At 37.5% G+C, this 22558-nt stretch overlaps 1 protein-coding gene across 1 annotated transcript in view; it reads right to left on the bottom strand.

The window, feature by feature from the left end:
* NEK11 (NIMA related kinase 11) overlaps positions 1–22558 on the bottom strand; it is a 99446-nt gene that overhangs the window by 62007 nt on the left and 14881 nt on the right. The window contains exons 2-5 of the mRNA XM_009640178.1: positions 19248–19413; positions 14258–14376; positions 8180–8244; positions 7540–7666 (exon numbers count right to left, since the gene is read on the bottom strand). Of these exons, the coding sequence (XP_009638473.1) occupies positions 7540–7666; positions 8180–8244; positions 14258–14376; positions 19248–19413 (477 nt within the window). The remainder of the gene's footprint in view (positions 1–7539; positions 7667–8179; positions 8245–14257; positions 14377–19247; positions 19414–22558) is intronic.

Raw genomic sequence — 22558 nt, 5'->3', positions numbered from 1 at the left:
GTAGTGTTTGGACACAGATTTGTTTAAATTGATTTTGCAAATTAATTTCTGACAACAAACTGTGGCTACAATTCAAGTTCAAACTAAATAATGCCAGTTTCAAATAACAGAAGTAATCTGGTGTGATTTCACTCATTTGGCCACATACTCAAAACAGGTTATGAAATCGGTTTGTACTCAAAGAAATATCAAATTTTAGATGAGCGCATCATATTGCAACATCTAAAACTAATTTTCGTTGAAATCTTATTTGGAAAAGAAAAGAAGAAATCTGAACATGTAGGTCTGGAGACCTAGCTAATAACCAGTGTCAGTTTAAAATCATTAAAAACCAGGAGGGATGACTACAAACAATTTTAAATGGGCCTCTGATTTAACATCACCTTATTTACCAGTCCTAATGGAGATCACAAAAGATCACCAAGTTGAACATTTTAACATAAACACTCTCACAATAACTCATATAATTACTATTCGTAACAGCTTGTACTTCAACTGGGTTCTCTCTGAAAAATGTTTTTTAAAAAATAGGCGAGTTGAGCTTCTCAAGCTTTGAAGGATGCTCAGTGTTACCTGTGGTCAGAACTGAGGCATCGATGAGTGACTTGATCAAGGTCATAGAAAATGCTGGTGAGAGACAGCTCCGGGGCCAGAATCATATAGGTAACCAACTCAAATAACAGAGTAACTTTACTCTTAATGTAGTATTTGATTGTGGTATTTATAATTTGCAGAAGCAGGATTAAAATAAAGCATAATGATAGTAAGTAGAAGTACGTATCAGTAAATGGCTTTGACAAAAAGAGTATAAACATTATCTTTGAAAGCAAATAATGAATGAAGTTTCAATTGGTTAAAGAAGACGAATTGATTTGGTCTGTCTGGCAATAAAAGAATAAGAGCAAATAATTTTAAAGCCAAAACCCAGGCTCTACATACAATGCCAATAAGGAAGAGGAGAGAGAATAGGGGGGTTCACTCCCTGGTACTTCTCAAAGCAGTATGAAAACAATTGGCAGAACATTTTTGCTAACTACTACATAAAGAGCAACTACTGAGGTACATAAATAATTGCCTAGTTTTCTAAAGATTTAACTGTCAAGCAGCTTTCAAACTTCCAAAATCAGTAAACAGTAACACACAGATGATGATCTATATTTATGATGTATGTTCAAACTCTGAAACAAGATAATTACTACATGAGAAAATACTTAAAAACAAAAAGAACAAGAAGAACCCTACACACATGGCATCTGAAAGCATCAAACAAGAATGGAAACCAGCCAGAGGGAAGAAAAAAGGAAGGACAATCCCAACCTGACAGACTGTACTATAACTGCTTTTTGCAGAATCAAGCTGTTTTGGAGGCTGCTTGATTCTGGCAGCCAGAAATTGCTTAATGAGCCATTAGGCACACAGGATTTGCCACATCAGGGAAGCCCATTTATTCATCTAATTTAGCACTCTGACTACACCTGAGGCTTTGGAGGAAGATGAAAAGAACACCCAGGGCATTCTGCTACAGCCGGGGCTGCAAACAGGCTACCCAGGGATAGCCCCATCTGTCCCATAAAAAATAAGGAGGAAAAAAAAAAAAAGAAAAAGAGGGAAAAGAATAAAGTTTTTACTGCAGGATACAATTATTTGAAATTAAATAAATACTTCCTAAACTGAGAAATGCTGCCCTAGGTCCCAGAGCAAGGCTATTTCTTCCCAGGACAGCTGCTGAGCTGCAATTGCCCGAGGGAATTACCACCAAGCTTTTGCCTCGAGACTGCATTTCTCAGTTGTGTTTCGACAGTCCTGGTCTACGCATCTTGTAAGGAGCATATTCAGCAAGAGAAAATTGCTTCCTGATTCCCATAAGCAATGACCCAAACATATAATTTAATTACTTTTATAATCTTAGCTTGAGTAAGGCCAGTGTTTTAAAAGTCTAAAATGGTCGTTAAGCTATCCAGCCAGAGCGTTTGGTTTGATGGCTCCATAGTTTCGTGATTAGGTTTGACAAAGGTCCTAACCAGCACTTCATTTCAGCAAAACTGATGTATGACCATTTCACTTATGCTCAATTACACCCTAAAACGGAGCGTCTGGAGAGGCTTCAGAGTATTCTTCTGCGATATCGACTGACAGACCTCTCACATCCCCTTCTCAGGAGAAACCGCCCTGAGGTGATACTTGTTTACATAAGCATTGCTGTCCTTTTAACATCTTCTGATCTTTGGTACTTTATAATCCTTCAAAGGCTGTAAGATCCAAGTTAGCTTTTTAAATTAAACTCCAAAAGCCAGATAATCTAAATGCATATCCCTTTGCAGCTTCTATTTCTCAGTCTGATCATACCAGAAGGTCTTAAGAATTTGCAGACTCCAGAGTCTGTGAGGAATATATACACGCACACATGAACCGTCACAACTCTGTCAGCCACTGCTTTGCAGGTCTTCACTGCTTTTACTGCTATTTTTGGTAACTATTCTACATAAAATTTGGCAGTAAAAAAAACCAACTTAATTTTTGGGTTGTTAATATTAAAGAAAAAGACAAATTGGAGGAAAAGCACAGACAAGCAAGCACAATTAAAATGAAAGGCCCAAACTCTGTCATGTAGGAAGCCCAATTTACCCAAACTGTACAGACAAACCATCTGTCAAAATCTGACAGTTCTTGATGGAATTTAAATGGATTTTAATGTGACTGTGACATTGCTTTGTCTCTGGAAGAGAAAAAGGGAGTTACTTATCCGTCTCTTGTAAAGAATTTGCTAAACCTCTAAGTGAAAAAAAGCATTTGTTTTTCAACTAAATTATTTCTGTTGTAATTTCTGCCTGAGATAATTTGTAACATATACTATGCACAAATCCATTGAAAAGTTCCTGGGTGGAGTTTGCCTTATATTGAAGGGATGCAAAAGGGTTAACAAAAGGACCTTTGTGATGCCAACTGTAGATCCATCTTAAATTGCTAGCACTGTGTTTTAGGTTAACTTGCTAATCATATGAAGTAAACTACAGATAAGAAACTAACACTGTAGGGAATGTGGAAGAGGAGAGACTAGTAGGAAATGGCCCATCTTTGTTACAGGCCTTGGAAGGCATGTAGGAGAACAAAGCGTCTGGCACTTTGTCGATACAAGGATAGCCAATGTCAGTATGAGGATAGCCAAGGATGGGGAGCCAGTTGATACTGGCTGTGTTGTTCTGACAGTGGAATAAGGGGGGTAGAAGCTGGAGTTCACCAAAAGGACAAGGTGAAGAAGAGGAGTGAATGAAGTAAATGACCCCTGAAGACCATCGACTCAAATCACTGAGCATGCGCAGTCGGGAGGGACTTATGGAAATGACCTCTTGAAACTAATTTTAATACGAAGCGAGGACAGATTATGCCTATGTATAGGCGTATTGGGAAACTTCATGTATATGTAACACTTTGCTACATACAAACAGGGCAAGCTGCCATGTTGCGGTGCGCACAATTTTGGTGGGACTACCCCCCGTGCTGCCCAGCGCTGAATAAACATACCTACTTTACAACCTTACAGGTTGTGGAGTCTGTTTCTGCACGTCAATATGCTTATAGCTTTGAAAATAAGACAGAAATGTTACTGCTGATTACTGTTTGCATACACTTTATCTCATCCACTCAGAAACAAAATATGGAATAGTTACAATAGCCACTACATGGACAGGCAATCAATATTTACACTCAAGGACCTATACTGATCCTTGGCCAACTGCCAGCCAGTACAGATTTCAGAGTCTCATCTGAGAATCCCCAACCTCCCACACAATTGGAAAACCTGCAAAAAACTGCAGGTGCAATACCACGGTAACTAATAGTGGCAGGCAAATCGTGGTAATGTTATGCAGGAGCTGAACAAGGAGACAGTTTCTGCTGGGATGGGCAAGAGTGATGCTCAATTCCCAGTATGAAAAAATCAGGACCTAAACTTGTTGGGACCCCTTGTGCCAAGGGAATCCCAGTTTCCTGGAACAAAAGAGATCTCGGGGAAAGATACAACAGGACCCTTTAGCTTTAGGACCATTTCCAAGAGTTCTCATTGACCTGTTTGGTAAGTTTGGGCTTTCTAGGTTGCATGAAGATAAAGGAAAGTACAAAGGTTATTCAATAAACCTCAGATAAAAAGTTAGAGCTCACCTAATGCATTAGTGAGCAGTCGCAACTGCCCTGAATGCATTAAGTACCTGCTTTTAGTTTACTCTTCCCTAGAAATAAATGTTTTCATTTCATTCAAATAGTTCTGGGAGTTGGAGGAGGCCAATTCTTCTCAGCCTAATGTCATGAAGCCCAAGTCTGTTTGGGCCAGAGTGATGACTTTTAGTCACTACATGGACTGAAATAAAAGCTGCTTAAAAATTTTTACTTTTTTGGTAGACTTTCATGTAATCCCCCTGGGTCTCCGATTGCTTTCTCAATAACATTGCTGGGTCTCCATCTGCATTTGTCAGTTCTGCCATGATTCTTCAACAGTCTTAGCTGGATGGCATTGAGGTAATCTGGTAGATTCTGACCCACTATTTCCTACCAACAATAGTTAAAAAAAAACCCTCCCAAATAACAAAATAAAATCCACACATGCCTTGTAAACCAAAAGAGCTAGTAAGCTACATCAGCCTAAGGCCAAAGGATCTAATATATACACCTAGCATATGTAGTGTGTGCCTCTGGGTCATGCTGTGCTCAGGTAGAAGTGAGTCCCAGCTGCCAAATGTCTGCACACATATCACTTGCTAATCCTCCACTCATCCTGGCCTCTTGAACCAGTCACAGTCAGCTTGGCTGCTGGCGCTGCACTGACTCTTCTCCGTCTGCCGGCTCATTACAGAGAAGCACCAACGGGCAGAGGGGTTGGTGAACTCCTGAACTGAGACCAACTCCCCAAGAAAGCTCCTCGCCTGGAAGGGAGGAAACCCCAGACTGTGTCATCTGCAAAGGCTTTTACTTACTGCCTGGCCAGTCCAGGCTCAGGGATGGTAAGGAAAACATGGATGGCAATTCTAATTTGCCTCCTGTGAATTAAAATTTGGCATAAAACATGGAACAGCAAAGAACTCCAGACCTGAAATTTTAACTGAGGACAAACATAAACACTGCAGCTTCTCTGAGGCTAATTACAGAACTTCTTCAGTATGTAAAAACTGTGAAACATGAGGCTTTTCCCCATCTATTGCCCTTGGGTTATAAAGGACGATACTTCTTGTACCAGCCGCTGCGCTGTGACTACTCAAGCCAGTTTTGAAGAGTCAGTTGCACAACATTTCAGTGAACCTGAAAAGCACAATGTCTCTTTAGAGCACATCATTAATGCAGCATAAATTCTTTCCAATGAACAATGCTTAACTGGACTGAGGAGTGAGAGGTCCATGATAGCTTAGCAAGATAGCAATAATTGCCTTTTCTAGAAGATATTTTACATTTTCCTACATTTAATATGGGAACACTTGTAATTCTGAATTTTTGTGTGCAATATTTTGAGTCCTGCTAGAGATCAGAAGGACATGTTTGAAGAGAGAATGTCACTTCAGGTACTCTTAAAAGACTCGGGCAGTTTCTTGACAAGTAACTGAACTTCCTGCAAAGCAGCACAAGGATTTACTCTCACCTGGAGTCTCTTGCTCCCCAGGTGCTCAGGGATCTCTCATGTTTCAGTCCCCATTAAATGGGGCAAATGCAAAAAAACCAACAAAAGAAATCAAACAGAATCATTATTAAACTATTAAATGAAGAGATTAAATGGCCAATATATCAATCAAATGTATGAGTCATGGTAGTTGACAAGTCCTGATCAAAAGAGAGTTTCTTGGCTCAGAAAGAGAAGTTCTTTGCAGGCTGGGGGTCTCATGAGTCAGGGCACACCTCCTCCTTAGTGCCCCTACAGTGAGGGCCAAGAAGCTCCTACTGAAGGCGGTTCCACCCTTGGATGAGTGCTCTGGATACTGCTTTGGAAACATTACAAAATGCATAAGGTATGGCAGAAAGCTAATAGCTAGTGACTTGTTGGGGGGTGGGGACATTTCTGCTATTTTTTAAATTTTGAAAGGGTGATCAACACATCTGTAAATATATTGGACAAAATTCTGCTTTCATTTACTCTGTACAACTTCGATGAATTATATGGATTGACACCTGTAGAAATAAATAGAACTTAAATATATGTATTTTACCTTCCATTTCAACTGCAATAAAAGAAATTACTCTTTACAGTAATAGAGCACAAAAGGTGGGTTTTCCTATCTGTTTACTTGTTTTTTACATCTTTTGAAATCTCCTCTGAATATATTTTTATTGACTACATGTACTAACTGATATTTGTTTTGATACAGATGAACAAGAGAGAATCTGACATCAAATCCATCTCAATTCAGCTACACAGACCATGAGATGAGATTCCTGACACATCTGTTAACAGGATTGAACATGCTAACTGTGAAAAATGGTTGCTATGAGTTGAAAGTACAGCCGACTGTTCTCAACTTTTAGAATTACACCTTGCAGTCACAAGTATATTTTGAAAAGGCAGAAGTAAGCAGAAGACAAAGTAGACTACCAAGTAAACAAACTACATTCCAGTGGTCAAATATTTTATGAAGGAAATTTCCTCATTTGAAATATTCATAAAAAAGGAACCTTCAGATTAGCATATCTACAGAAACAAACACCTCTTAACAGAAGAAACAAAACACATTTTATAAAAAATATACTATGACAATTTAAAAACAATAGTTTTAAGCATCATCTTAAGACACAGCAAGATGTTTTAGGACACACATATAAACAAGGCAGTTATTTTCCCCATTCAAAAAATCATTCTTCATCTTAGCTTACAAGAATACCTGCACATCTAAAGGTTTCCTGAAGTCTTTCAACAGATTTCAGGTTCTCAACTTAATGCTTTAACCATCACCTCAGAAGTCCTGACCTCAGGAATTTGTGCCAAGTGTAGAACTCACAATTTTCTTTCTACCTTTGAGCCTTTTATAAAACAGAGTGCCTTTTTGCTTCTGTCCTACACTCCAGTTATTCTCATTTTCAGCTCTCCTTCCAAGTTCCTTCTTCCTTTTCACATTTGCCAATGTCTTTCAATTCAGTTCCTGAGAAGATCCTTCTGCTTCCCTCTCAGCCAGTAACTACTCTTTCCTCATCCACTTGGAAGTTTCACAGAAACTTGCTTCTTTCCATTCATCTTTCTCAATATGAAAAAGATTTCCCCCTTCCTAACAAAACTTTAACTTTGTCTACAATCATCCTGTGTCATGGCAGAGACTGGACCTGAATCTTACTCTACTTTGAAGTCCCAGATAACCCAGAATAACAATAAACTACATGATGCTTAACACAAAGAGCAAACCTTCCAATTGCAGCATATGACACAAACGTCCTGGAATAATTTTAGTGGAGACGTGAGAGCACCCTACTGAGGGAACCATTTTTTTAGAAAAAGTAGTTCCTAAATAAAGTCAAATGTTGACCTAGAAAATAAATGCCTAGTCCAACTGAAATAGCATGCTGACTACTCACCAAATGTCAGATTTTGTGTTATATCCCTGGTGCTTCAGCGCCTCTGGACTCATATAGTATGGTGTCCCAGTAAATGTAGTTGCCAGATCACATGAACCCATCAAATGACAAGAAACTCCAAAGTCCCCTAGAAGTAACAGCAGAAACAATAATCGATTCGTATAAATTCCATAAATCTGTACCTATTAATACAAACTGTTTGGGTTTATTATTAGACACGACACAATGACTGTACATTAACATAAAAAAGCTATAATTTTAAAATATGGAAAAAAAACATTTTTTCTGTAATTCTTCAAAATAAAAACACTAGAAAATCATAGAACTATAGAACGATGTAGGTTTGAAGAGGCCTTACAAGGTCATCTGATTCAAACCCCTAGCTCAAAGCAAGGCCAGCTTCAAAGGTACATGAGGCTGCCCAGGTCCAGGTTCAGTCAAGCTTGGAGAACCCTCAAGGCTAGAGATCTTGTTGCTTCTCCAGGCCCCTATTCTTGTGTCTGACTGTCAAATAAATATTTCACCACAAATCAAAATGCTGTATCAGACATGGCTTTATTTAAATCTCTTTATTGACAAAATGTCTGCTGGACTGTTCTATCATACTAAAATACAGCTTTAAAAAGTATGGAAATCTCACCAATTTTAAGATGATTATGTTTCAAAAATATATTCTTGGCTTTCAAATCTCTGTGAAGTATTCGCCTGGAAAATAAAAGGAAATTCAACCTCATCCAACCTGAAGCATTCACAGTCACGTACCAAGTATCTCAAGTATTTCTCTTCATTCCTTGTTAGGAAGGCCAGCCCACCACTGCTACAGTCTAACCCCGTAAGTGACAATGCAGAGATGATGGCTTTAAGGAGCTTCACGTAAGCACGAAGGTGCATTCACAGACACCCACATGTAGGATGAGAGCCTAAGCAGCCAGGATAACAAAAATGCACCCAGGGATCCCAGCTTGAGAATACAGATACAGGCTTAATGTGAGCTGCAGAGGAAGGGATAAGGGCAAGTCTTCCTATCTGGCTCTTCTTAAAAGCATTACAACTTGTTTTCTGCCCGAAGAATAAGAAGACTCGTGATAGAATAAGGGATAAGAAAAACAGCAATAAGACTCAAATTCTCAAAGCTCAGGGAACTCTCCTTCAAGGCAAATGTATTACTTGAAAGACAAATATGTGTAGACTAGGCTAGTAGTTCAAATTTTTACAGTAACAGTGTGGAAGATAAAAGAACTTTACAAAGACAGAAATCAAAAGGAAAAGAAAAAGAACAACTAGCTTTTACATACTCATTTTTCCATCAAAGACTGAAGCAACACTATAAGCTACACACCACGCAGGGACAAACAACATCTCCTCAATTTCCTGAAATCTTAATGTGTGACAGTCATTCTCCATCCCCTTAGGAAAATAAAATATCTCTACAATATACAAAACATGTTCTCCATAATTGTTGTTACTAACTCTTCCAAAAGGGTTCCCTACTACCTCAACTAAACTAGAACTCATCCACTTTTAAATTCCTTACAGCTTGATAACACACAGTATTAGTTATCAGCTCTGCTCAGGAGGAGGTTAGAACAGCATTTGGTGCACACTGGTCACAGAAACTGCATTTGCTCATACAAATACTGTAGCTGTTCAGCCATTTAGAACAGATGCAGAAAGGAACAGAGGTTCTAAGATTCTTGAGATGTGGGCGGGAAAAAGAAATATAGTAATAAATTTTACTTGTTCTTGAGCAATCTTCAGGTGTTATCTCAAATTTTATTGAATTATTGAAGTCTTTTGCATTAAGATACTGAAATTATTTCCAGAATAGTTTCCATATTAAGACTAGAAAATGCATATTCTACAGCACAATTTAAATACGCAATTTAGTCAACAGGTCATTTGAAAATAATTTTTGCAAGAAGAGAAAAAATATTAAATTCAATATACTCAGTTCACAAATGGGAAAAACTGTGAATAAGAACTACTGGAAGATGTGTTAGTATGCACATAGACTGAACATGAAAAAGAAACATTTCTATTTTTATAGGACATAAAGAAAAGAGTTCTTTATGCTTCTTGTGGCAATCTTTCTAGTTTGGTCCTGAAAGTAATGCTTGTAGAGAAAGGTTTGCACATTGGGAAAAATGAAGGTTTTATTCAGTATGCCTCCACTGATGTTTATAAATATTTTTTTTCTCTCTTCGGCAACTTTCTTGAGCAATACATGTATAGTCATCATATGTCACACTAGTAAGGAAATTAAGCTAAGGTGGTATTCATCATTATTTCATAAGCCTATATATACACATAGTTTTACATAAATCTTGTTCTGCTAATTTAGATTCATAGCCTTGCCTTACCATTCATCACATGGAGTCTTTCCAAGAACTTAATTTCACTGAGTTAGATTTTTCTTGCATATTGTTATTGATGTTGGTGGGTTTTGATTTTATTTTTTTTTTTTTATCGCTTTGTAGAAATACAACCACGGATTCTTTGAATCTAAAAGTTTCCTGGATGTCTGTGATTTGAATAGCAGAATATATCTAGATAGAATATATCTTGATATATAAAACCTATCCAGAAAGCTTTCAGTAGCGTAGTATTTTGAAAGGTGATAAAGAGAAGATGTTTGGGTCACATTAGTTTGAATTAGAATGTAATGCTAATATAAACTTGCAACATATTGATGAAAATGTTATGCAAATTATTTGCATTATTAATAATTATAAGATGCTTTTATATATTAATATGACTAAGAAATACTTGGGATGATTCTTTGGAATTTTGCGTGATGATGTCTCTCAATGCAAGCTACCTTATTCTGCCAGGATATGTCAGAAGATAAACAAGTTACAAGCTGAAACCTTAACTGAAACAACTACTTTAACTCTAGTAAGAAATAAATATTGAGCCTGCACTGTAAATCTAGTTTAAGAAACAGTGTAGCTTTTTGTTGTAGAAAGAGACAGACCTATAAAGGTAATGTGAATTAACTGGGCTCCAGCTAAGTTTAATCTAACTTGAAGGTCAGCAAAGTGGTTATTGATATTTTGGGTAGAAATTAACACTGAAGGACAGTTTCAATTTTGGGCAATAAATATACCCATACCTACGTTCTGTAGAGTACTTGCTTGTTGTCTCATAGTCATAAAAAAGCAGCACAAAGCACTAAGCAGCCTCCCTGAATAAAGCTTCCTCTGCAACATATCAGCAAGCGAGGCTGCTTGAAGCTGAACTACTTGACTGCTGTGAAATATTCAGCAACTAATTTCTCTTTCCTCTACCTGAAGAACTATTTAGAGAAATAAGAGGTTCTGGGTAAGTCTGAATCCTGTACTAGGGAGGCCAACATGAAATCCAGATAAAGTACTTGGGCAAAGCCTGCTATCCTGTAGATTGAAAACAACAGATGTGTTTGCATAAGCAGTAACTTTATAAAAATCTCTGGTTTAGCCTATTGTTCATAAAGATTAACAAAGCGATGGATAATGTAATGGTCAGCTTTATACAAATTTAGGTGGAATGAATCAATGGCCTCAACTGTCTCCATCTAGGTAAGACCACTGAACTATGTTGCCGCTCCTTTACTTCTCTCCCTGGTTATATCAATGACAGATGAGGATTGGATCTATTTAATTCTAGATAATTTAGCTTTCAAGTCTAAAATTAAAAAATCCTTCCAATTATGCAAAATAGCCAGAGACAGAATAATGACCACAAGATATTCACGCCCCCTTTGGGATCTGTGAAGCTTAAGTAAAAGATAGGAATGTCTAATCCGTATAATCTTTATCATCACAGGAAAAGAAAAACAATCTGAGGCAGCAAAAAAGCCCTGTTTTAAAATAAGTTTCCAGCACAAAATTTTTCGAAAAGTGCAGAACTTCAGAGAAAACTGTGCAAGGAGGACAACCAAGTGAATAGTCTATGTCTAAAACCAGAAATAATAATTCTTGCTGCTCTGGAATAAAAAATCCCATCCACAGCAGCTGGATTTCATAAGGAATGGCATGAGGAAGTCCAAGCCACAGGCAATGAACACTTCAAGCTTCTAATTCTAGAGAAAGGTTTTCTTTGCATTAGAACATAATTCAAACATATATTACAGCTTTTCTCCACATCAGTAGAGAAGAAATCATGTATGACTCCTCTATACTTCAACAGATGGTTGTTATTACATTTCAGTAATTCAAATTAATTTCTGTAAGCAGTTTTAAATTCCTTTAAGCTTAACCTTTTCCATTTAAGTTATTGTTTGGCTCTAAATTAATAAGATAAAGATTAAATATTCTAATGTGCATACAGTCAAGTAACACCTAATACAATACAAGACGTGCAAATAAAAATAAAACTGTCAAGTTACTTTTATGTGTCTGGAGAGGTGCTGTTAAATAACTATGATTCAAAGAGACAATATGAAATGCTGTTTGGAAAATCAAATTACTACTTTCACTGGAGAATTAAACTACTTTTCAGGAAACCAAATAATTTATTATACATATTTACCAAAGAAAGTGTATTTATAAGATTTTTTTTTTTAAGTTTTATTTGAGAACAAGTAGAAGATGAGAAAAATAGAAAGAAGAGTAGACAAAAGAGACATATGGGAAAAGAAGACATAAGAGAGGCATGAGGAAATACAGAAAATGAAAGACAAAAAGAGTAAGTTCCACAATAGAATAGAATAGCTCAGTTGGAAGGGACCTACAATGGTCATCTAGTCAACTGCAACGTTCTTATTATTCTGCATTAGTCTGCACAATGCATCCTCTAAACACATACATTAAAGAAAGGATTTCACCAAAAGTGGACTTTCCAGATTACCAAAACATCTAATGATAACTTGTTAAATTAGAGTTCAAGAAGGGAAAAATAAAATTAAAAAAAAAAAAACCAACACACTGCTAGTTTAGTTAAACGGTCAGGATTTTTATTTCCATGTATTTCCATTTCCCTCTGCCCTTTCGGCCTGAGGTGAATGCTGAAGAGCACAGCATCCCAAGAGAGTTCTCTTCGTTGTGCTCTCATCACGGCAGTCTGTGGGGGCAGCACTTCATATACAAGCCCCAGATATATTGGCATTTAGGAACAAAAATGCTCTTGCATCCTGGACAGAAATTCACTCTGCCCTTTTCCCTCTACAGTCTGACACTGTAGGTGCAAAAACTCATTAGGTATCTATCAGTTTAGGTCAAACGTATCCCACCTACTTCAGCTCAACTCAGAAATGGCTGTTCTTGGTGACAGGTGATTATCTCTACCTACTGTTCTGTTGCAACTCAAGTTCAGGCAACCAAATTTGGCCCAAGCCCTGCTGTGAAAGATATTTGAAAGAGCTACATCAATTTGGTGTTTTCACCTTCAACCCAGTGCATAATAATCTTGGTTTTTGAGTACTCACACAGGATTCCTGTTTACATTCAGCTTGAAAAAAAAAAAGAATTCTCATCTCCACATTCTGGGTGTAAACTACTCTTCAAACATAATAATCTTCTCCCTCCCCCCCCCTCCAGCTGTATTAATAATTTAGGTCATTATTTTAGGCAGATTAGCTCATCTCCCCCAAACATGCGGGTGATTACAGACAAACATCCTTAGCCTTTGCTAAGACAGTCCTTGCAGCAATGACATTCTTATTTCTGGAAGTTCAATACAAATAATAGTCCAAATAGTTCAGCTTGGCAGAATGAAAAATCTCTTTAGAAATTATTCTCTGTCTTGTTCGTTAACGTGACATTTCAGAGCTGCCAATAGGCAAAAGCAACAGGGAGGAGACAGAGGAAAGGAGAAGATGCAGAAAGCCAGGTTAACTTTGACTGGGTCACTGTTTCTGAAAAGCTGCTAGGAAAGGAGCCTGGTATTCCCATTTCCTCAGCCATTCCTCCAGCTCTCAGTGCAGGTGGCAGCCTGCTGGGCCTTCTGCTCCTGGCTCACCAAGGCACTCAGTCTCCCTCCTGCCATGCTAAATAGTCCCACCTACCTCAAAAGTGACAGCACTGCATGACGCGGAAAGGGGACCAGACAGGGCTCATGCACATGTCCAGTACAATGCCAACGAGGGAACTGGTTAAATCACTGAAGTCAGCCTGCCTAAATCACATTGCAGGCAAGAACTACACCCATGGAGATAACCAGGTAGGTATTCACCTGTATCTACTTCTGCTCCACAAAGCATGATGTCCACTCCTCACTGTCTCGATGACCTGCAGTAGTTTTTTTAGGTTAATCTTTGATGTGCTGTTAAAAGTAATGTCTGTTTTCAAAGGCTGTATCCATGTATGTGGATAGTAACTTCACATAGTTAGTGGGAGTACATCAAGCATGTATTGGATTCTTCACATTAAATATCTGCAAGAGATCCTTGTTAACTCCCCTTGAAAAAGCTGACTTTATTTTAACCTTTTAATCAATTTTCTTCTACAATATTGAACTACTTCTGTTGTGCTAAATTTTTCGCTTGGCTCTTAGAGAAAGTGTGTCTAATGCTGAAAGGCACCTACCACTGTGCTGCTAAAATATATCATACAAAATGTTCTTGCAGGATAGATAATTAATTACACTTTAGATATACGACATACACTACAGCAGTTTGGTGAACAGGACTTTATACCACTACAAGACAATCCATATGGTTTCTGTTTGAGTATCTGCAACCAGTCAGCAGGTCTACTCACTCCCCTCCCAAGCTAAATGTTCTCACAGTAAATGACTGTACCTTTCATGCATATAGTTGACTCCGAGCAACAACTGTATAAACCAGTCTATTATTTGTCTTTGAGTGAATATCTTCCCAGATTCTTTGTACTCTTGAATTTTAAAGTCTAGATCTCCACCCTGAAAAATATCACAACATATTTGTACATTTAAAGTAAGTTTCTAAAATATCTTCTCCTTCATCAACATACAGGACTCCATTTTTGTAGACCTTCAGGCTCCCTACCTGTAAAATTAATGCTTGCACATGAATTCTGAACTCTCCCAGCACCAAAAGCATACACAGCTGAGGATCAAAATGAGATCAAGCAGTCTGGCTGCATAGGGAAAGTAGGTCAGTTTTCTCTTAGTGTTACACAATATCATAAAAGTTTTCAGCTGTTCTCACTTCATGACACCCAGCTTTAGACTTGTACATCTGAGCTGGTCACCTCAAACTCCCTTTATAGTTAACACAAAGGAACAGGCACCTGTGTGGTGCAATAATCTCTGCTATCTATCTGGCTACCTTAGGAAGGGAGGATCAAGTTGTAAAAATGCTGTTTCTCTGCAAAGCTTTATGATGAAGGCCCTACATTGACTGGCTAATATGCAGACACCTAAATCATGTAAAATTAATCTGCCCCAATCGGTCCAAGTAAGTTTATAAATTTGGGAAAAACATTTCCACTTAAGTCAAACATTGCAGAGCCAAGAGACACTCTCATTATTACGCTGAAATAACCATGTCAGCATCAAAGAAACCATGCTGTTCTCTTAAGAATTAAAATACAGTCTCTTAATTAAGATACTTTGTTCCACTTCCAAACTCACCTTGGCCAGAAACAAAGCAGAATTAAAGCTTCAAGAATCTGTAGCATGTGTTATTGTAAACACTTCATCAAAACTACAATTGATCTTGTACTAACACTAGAAATGGAGCAATATGACACACAGCAGGCAGTGAAAATAAAACAGAAAATATATACAGAAAAAGGCTACCTGAAAACCCTAAGTCAGACATTTGGAAAAATCTGTTGAACAGCAGCATGATGAAAGAGGTTTTTGAGGAGACTTATATGAAAAATGTTCATTTTGCTAAAAAATAGACAGATGGTTGTCAGCTGGTTGCTTATCCAGTTTATAAAATAAATGGATTTTGTCTACAAGAATACATATTAATGGCAAGCACTGTGTTGAGGTAACTCATCCCAGAGCAAAGGGACTGCGAGTCTCATTGTACTCTACTAAGTATCTTACATCAGGACAGCTTATTCTCCATAAATCATTACTTTTACATTACACATTCTGCAGAAAATCAGAAGTTTTACGTGCCATATACAAGAAACTAGTTTAACCTGTACAAATGTGCCACCATTTCCCATCATCAAGCCTTCCCTTCTCTGCACTGTTGACTCTCAAGAAGTTATGATCTCTTCAGCATTTCTTGTTTTTCTGTTCCCAACACCACAGTGCTTCATGCTGCTGCTCAAAATGAGCAAGTTCTGTCCTTGAAGATCCATACATTTCTGCCCTGTACTTTGACATGAATTTACAGTAATTTCTGTGGTCCCTGAGGTTCTAAGTTACAACATTCAGGAGTGAGTGTGTTAAAAAAAAAGAAAATATGTTTTGTCATATATGAAAAATGTGTTCCCTGACAATGTCCTGCAATTTTTTAATTGAAACGTCTGAATCATCTCATTCACTAGGGAAGGGAATATGGCTTCCATCTGCCTCCCTGCTGCAGCCCAGAGAGAAGCTCTTCTGGGAACTTGGAGCGCTCAGCAGCTGCTTCCCCTTTGCAACTCCAAATGTTCAACAGCTTCCCTCTCATTGCTCGCAGAGCAGAGGAAGGAAAGAAAAAGTGTTGCTGGGTACTCTGCTGCATGGCAACCAGATGGACTGTGCCTGAGCCTACTCACACACCTCAAAAATAATGACTCACCTATCCCAGACGGCTGCCCCCAGACCATCCAGAGCCAACTGTAGCAAATAGCCCAAGCTCTGGGGCTTGTTCAAACATGTGTCAGCTGGCTAGTGGTCACAGGGGACTTTGTACTATCCAGATGAGGACAGATGAAGTCCAGCAGGCTCCAATCACCACTTCTCCCTGTCCCAAAGCGTTCTCTATCACAATCACACATTGCCATGAAAAATGTAAAGAAAAGTGCAGGACCTACAGAGTCAGGCTGGTGGGTACTCTCTTAAGTTGGGGGACATTTCCTTCAAAAGGTCTAAGGAGAACAAAAGCAGTCGAATAAAGTACTGCATGTGCCCTCAAGTAACTCTATGGATTTTTACCTTCAAGCAGAGAAGACTGGTCTCAATGTCCTACAATTAATTTAACCTTGATTTTGTGTCTAAAAAAGGAAAACAAAAATGCATCATAAAGGATTTGCTGAAATATTGCTCTCACGAAATTCTGAAGAAGTTTGTTAACCCAATTTTGGAAGGTCAGTATAATGAAGTTCATAGGGAATTCAACAAATTGAGTACATATGGAGTTTCCAAGCTGCAGTTTCTATTTAAATGTCAAAAGTATCAAATACACCAGTAACTTATGTAAAACAGCTTAGCATCTAGAGCTGATAATGTGAGCAAGCACTGATTGCTTCAGTTATTCCTTTTGCTCAGATTTCCTTAGCGTGTGTGTACCCACATCACAGCTGAGACCACAGTGAAGAGACAGAAATAACTGTTCGGGGGAAAGTACAACTAGTTCTGGTTTACGATGTATTAAAATGATGTAACTTTTAAAGTAACCACTTTGTAAAAACTGTATTTTATTGAAGTCAAATTTATGTTACAAATTTAAATCCAAGGTTCATAAAGGCAGCAGCTGCACTGGGGGCTCACTCTATGCTACTCATGCAAGAATCAACAAAGTACTGTGGCTAATGAGTAAGTCACAGTACTTTGGAAAAAACAGAATAAGGCTCAGAGGGTAGCTCCGTTTCCATGCCAACTTAATGTTTTTTCTTGGCCCAAGAGTACCAATTACTGCCAATCTGGTAATTATGCTATGCATGAGAAACTTAATGTACTAGATTTCCAAACAAGGATCAGGTAGCAATAAATTTGTCTCATTCTCAATTTATGCACGATTTAAACGGCATCTTTTAGGTAAAAAGATCCAAATCCCACCATATACAAAGGCAGGTTATAGATAAGTAAATATGAAAGTATACCTTCTGGAAATACTCCCACTAAGATAGAAAAGAAACTTTATAGCACTATGGTAAACCTTGCTTTATACTTCCCTTGCCTGAACATTTCATTAAATACATTGCAATTGCTTAAGTGAGATGATACTACATAGTACATCCTTTTCGGAAAGAGTCAGAAGCACATCCTAGTAGACCCACTGTCATTCTGGCCTGACCTAGCGGACTCAAAACTGAAAAGATTCTGCTGCATAGCCAACACATCCATTTCCTCCTCCTTTGTTTGCCTTCCTCTAACATGTTCTCATGTGTTTGAGTACATGCCTCCTGGATCCTAGGGTAACTCTGCCCCAAAACGTTTTCATGCAGGGTAGTTTGTATTGCCTGAATAAAAAAATTTCCAAGGGGTGCTGCAGCAGCAGCTTGTGATTACTGCAGTGATTGCTACCATGCTCAATTTTTATTCACCTATAACTTTATTCCAGATAAAAAAAAAAAAAAGGAAAAGAAAAAAAAAAGAAAAAAGCAGCAGACCAAAGCCACCAGTCCAGCTCTAAACTGCTGCTGAAGGAGGCTCCTTTATTCCTATAGGTTTAACTGATCTGGTGTTGGGCCACTTTCTACCACTGGTAGAGAGAAAATGAACCTTAGTGCACAGGAATATCTGGGCCGTTACAATAATCCTTCAGTTCTGAGCTCTAGATTTCCACAGAGAGTTGGCAGTACCAAATTTCCATCAAGCTCCAGCAGTCAGACATTCAGGGAATGACGCAAAGAGCTTCTGCATGGGTGTTAAAATAATATGTGGACAAATATTCAGATTGCGTAACAGAACTGAACACTTCGGATTTAATTTTAAAAAATTCCAGCAACAAATAGGCAGTTAACTGTCATCAAAGAAAGCTTCTAAGGAAGCAATGACTGCTAGAATAGTACTTCTTTAATTGTTGGCACCAAAGCTGAATGCTGGAAGAAATGTGATTAGTTAATACAAGTCTGACTGGTGGACAGGTAACCCAGTAGTCCAAGTAGTCCAAAGCATTTCAAATGTCTAGCAGAGCACAACTGAAAAGCCTGCTTCACAGTTTCACAAAAAGATCACTGTATGTACAACAGATTATATTTTTTTTAAAACAGCACATCTATATTTAATACAAATCAGGCACTTGTTTTATATAAACTCTGAAAAAGCTGGCTTAAATATATATAAATCCTTATTTTAAAGCCTTAAGACAGATTTCATCAATATGTTTTTAAAGCAAGTTTGGGAGTAAAAAACCTGGTAGCTATACTGTAATATATACTGCTTTAATATTTTATGTATCCTCTAAATTCTGGTCTTTGACTCACACTATTCTCCACTTCAGAAAGCCAATGCTGCTACCAAACTCATCATCCATATGATCAGGCTTGAGCTTCTTATAATCACCTCCAAATCACAAGTGAGTTTTCCCTTCCTCATTTACATCAGATGTCGTACCATGCTCCTGTACTCCCAGTTTCATCCTCTCTTACCTATCAGTAGCACATATGTGGTAAAACCTTTCTGAGGTCACCCACAGATCTGGTAATGCACCTGGTATTTAAGTCTTTCTGGAAATACTGATTATAGTGAATGAAATTTCCTCTTCTCTGGTTTGTTTGTTTATGAGCTATAAGTCTCATGCAAGCAGGTAACATTGCTTATTTGAAATATGCCTACAAGTAGCAGGTGATACCACAAGTAAGAAATAAGAGTAAAATTCAAACTAAAACATTAAATAAAACTGGGCTAGGTTTCTTTTAAGACCCTATTTTAATGCTCACATTCTGTCAAATTTTTTCAAAGTAATATACAAGTCTCACCTCGCAGTATTCAGTGATAATGCAGAAACTATCTCGCTCCACAAAGCTTGCATAAAATTTGACAATGGCTGGATGGTCTAATTTGGAGAGTAGTTGTGCTTCCAGATTTGCTTCAACTGTTTCATTAGGCTTTAGGTCTCCAACAGAGATTTCCTTTAGAACCTTTCTAGAGGAAAACAAGAAGTCTTTATATTAATAAAAATAGAAAAACAGAAAATCAGGTAATGCTCAAAAACCCATCATAATTTCTTTAAATGCAAAATAACAACATTAACCAAGTATTCGGCAACATGAAATGATGAGGCAAATATGGGTAAACAAAGAGATTGCATTAAAATGCAAATAAATATGCTAGTCATCGTAGTGATTAAACAACATTTTAAAAATACTGTTTTGAAGTATTTTTCCCACTAACTCCCTACTGCACAGTTTTCTTCATGACATGTTTTCAATGCTAGGATTAGTGCATAATAATAAACATAAATAAAAAAAAATCTAAGTGATTTCAAACCTACTCAGAGCATATGCTCAAGATTCATGCATGAAAGGAGTAGCAAGAAACCATTTGGTTTTGCTGCTTCTGCCAAAGTCTCTCCATGGAGGCATGATAAAATCACAGAGGGTAGTATTTCTGTGACTTTTTCTGGTGATAAAATCAGGATGCCTATTTTTTCTAATGATAAGCCCTTCACCTGAACACCTAAGTGGACAGTGCAAATGTGGATTTGTGGCTGAAACCTAATTCTACTGCTTCACACAACTATAAATTTCAGTGTTTAATATTTATTTTGGGAGGCCCTAAACCCCCTAAAGTTGAAAAAATTAAAGGTTTTTTTCATATTATTCAACTTTGAGCATGTGAACATGCTGTAGGAGAAATTGTTCTTCAGACTTTTACTCTGTATGGTACCTGGATTTGGGGAGTTTACAGTCAACTTGTCCTGGAAAAAAACCCTTAGTGCAGGGCACTACAGGGAAGCATATTTTGCTGGGATCTTCCTGATGAAATGTTTAAAAAAGTCGTACATCACACAAAGGCATGCCATTTCCATCTACTTTACCAGCTGCTGAAGAATGGGTCATATGTCTGAAGGAGCCATTTGAAACTATTAGAGAATAGAATGGTATTTTACTGAAACAAAGTGATGAATTTCCAGTAACTTTTGAATACATGGAGGGTAAGTTCCACACTGAAGGGACGTCCTTACGGTGCTTTTAGTAATTTCCCATTCAATACTGCATGGCTGTAAAGTCACAGTAGTTAAACATGACAGCAATAAAACCACAGTAATTCAGTTGATCTAAGGAAAAAAAAGCTGTATTTCTTCATAAGAAAATTTCTTCCTAAATCTCAAGCATCAGTTTATGACTAACAATGCATGACTTTGTACATAAACTTGCCTAATCCCCATCTGGCAGTGTGATGAAAAAAACACGCCATTTGATTTGTCTGCATCTCTGCAGACAAGCTCCCTACTACACCGACAGGTAATACCTACTGCAATCTTCACATCTTCAGTTGACATGGAGACATTATTCCTTCCTTCACCTAGATCGTGTCACAAAACTGACAAACAGAACGAATCCTTGTTAAACACCGCTTAATATAAGTTTCTTGTATACCCAAGACAGCGATAAAAGCCTGATGTGTTGATGCGTAGGGATAGCTTGTCATTTTAGTCACTCAGTGATTTTGATGCTGTCATCAGCTGTCAGACAACAAGGCAGGTGTTTTTCTTATTAAAATTCATTCCCAGAAGAACAAATCAGGAAAATGTATTTTTGTAAATAAGGCATTGGTTTTCTGCAACACAGTGCTAATTCATATCCAGAACTGGAAGTCATTTGCATCTAGATAGAAAAGTTTTGTGATGCAATTCAGATTAAGCATATATGTATGCCACTGGTGTATGTGTGTACTGATTCTATATGTAGATAAAGTTTGAGTTTACTGAGTTGATAAGACGACAACCAGACTTTATACTTTCTGCAAAACTTCTGCTATCTACTTTAGTAAATGTGCTTAAAAATTAAAAATACAAATTTAAAAAACTCTACATTGATTAAGTATTGACAAAGGAGTTATGTCAGGGTCTCAGAAGTCTCACAGAGAAAATGAAGAATAGTCTCTGGGTCTAAAGAGGCTCTTTTCTGAGAACTTTAGAAGAAAAACAGTGAAGCCAAAAGTCTTCAGTCAGAATTTCATCTATGTGAATTAACTATACTTTTCAATACATAAAGCACTTAAATAGTGCTTAAATATACTCTACCCCATGTCAGTATTTACACAAGTAACTTCTACACTAACAGGCAGCTAAAATAGGCACTTTCTGTGATTTACAGGACTCCTAAGATAACTCAAATGGCATCCCTGGTGATGTCAAATAGGCTGCCTATCAAAAAAAAAAAAAAAAAGCTTAGTAATCATAAGAAAACAATGAGCTTTTCTTAGCTAAGCAATCCTGACTGCATTTCCCCTCTACCAAGAGAACCCAGCTCTACCCTTCAAAGGAGACACAGTGTTTCTGCTTATAAGATCCAACCTGCGTTTTAAGGTTGGCTTATAATAAAAAGTTATCACTGCTTATAATTCAGCCACTGTACTTGTGTATCATCTGCTGAAAATCTGCATGCATTGATCAGTTTAGAAACATATAGTTAGGAAACACAAAGTATTTTAAACAAACCTTTTGAAGCACGTGGCATGAACGTTTATTATGGATTTTGGGAACAACAGGCTCTCCTAAGATTTTGCCAAGATTCCACCTGGAATATATAGATCCATCTGAAAGTCGATTTTTTTCATAAAACCTGTCCCAATATTTTTCTGCCACATAGGCTCGAGTATTAAGCAGGATTTAAAAGGTCCAAAACCATTTGCATGAACTAAGAAAACATAGATTTAGGTGGCACATACAGAAAAACAGGTACAACCACTAAAATCAGGATGCCCTCCAAATACAATACTTAAAACTCTCCCTTTTGATATGATGCTAAAAGAGATGTACTCATTTATATTTATTTATTATTATAAATTCCACTTAATTTAGAATACAGTCACATAAGCAGATCATTGAATCACAGAAACGTTTAGGTTGGAAAAGACCTTTAAGATCACCGAGTCCAATTGCAGTCCTAACACTGCCAAGTCCACCACTAAACCATGCCCCTAAAGATAAGACAAAATGTCAGTGAACACACAACTAGAAAACTTTGTTACAGAAGTGCTGGCAGAACAAAAGATTTTAACTGTGTGGGGAAAAAAAAAACCCTAGCCTTGCAGTTTAATAACACAAAGGCACTTTGAACTT

Source organism: Egretta garzetta, unplaced genomic scaffold, assembly GCF_000687185.1.
Source record: "Egretta garzetta isolate BGI_Z169 unplaced genomic scaffold, ASM68718v1 scaffold96, whole genome shotgun sequence".
Taxonomy (NCBI): Eukaryota; Metazoa; Chordata; class Aves; order Pelecaniformes; family Ardeidae; genus Egretta; species Egretta garzetta.
Note: the sequence above shows the minus strand (reverse complement) of the source record. Positions and strands in the feature narration are given on the sequence as shown.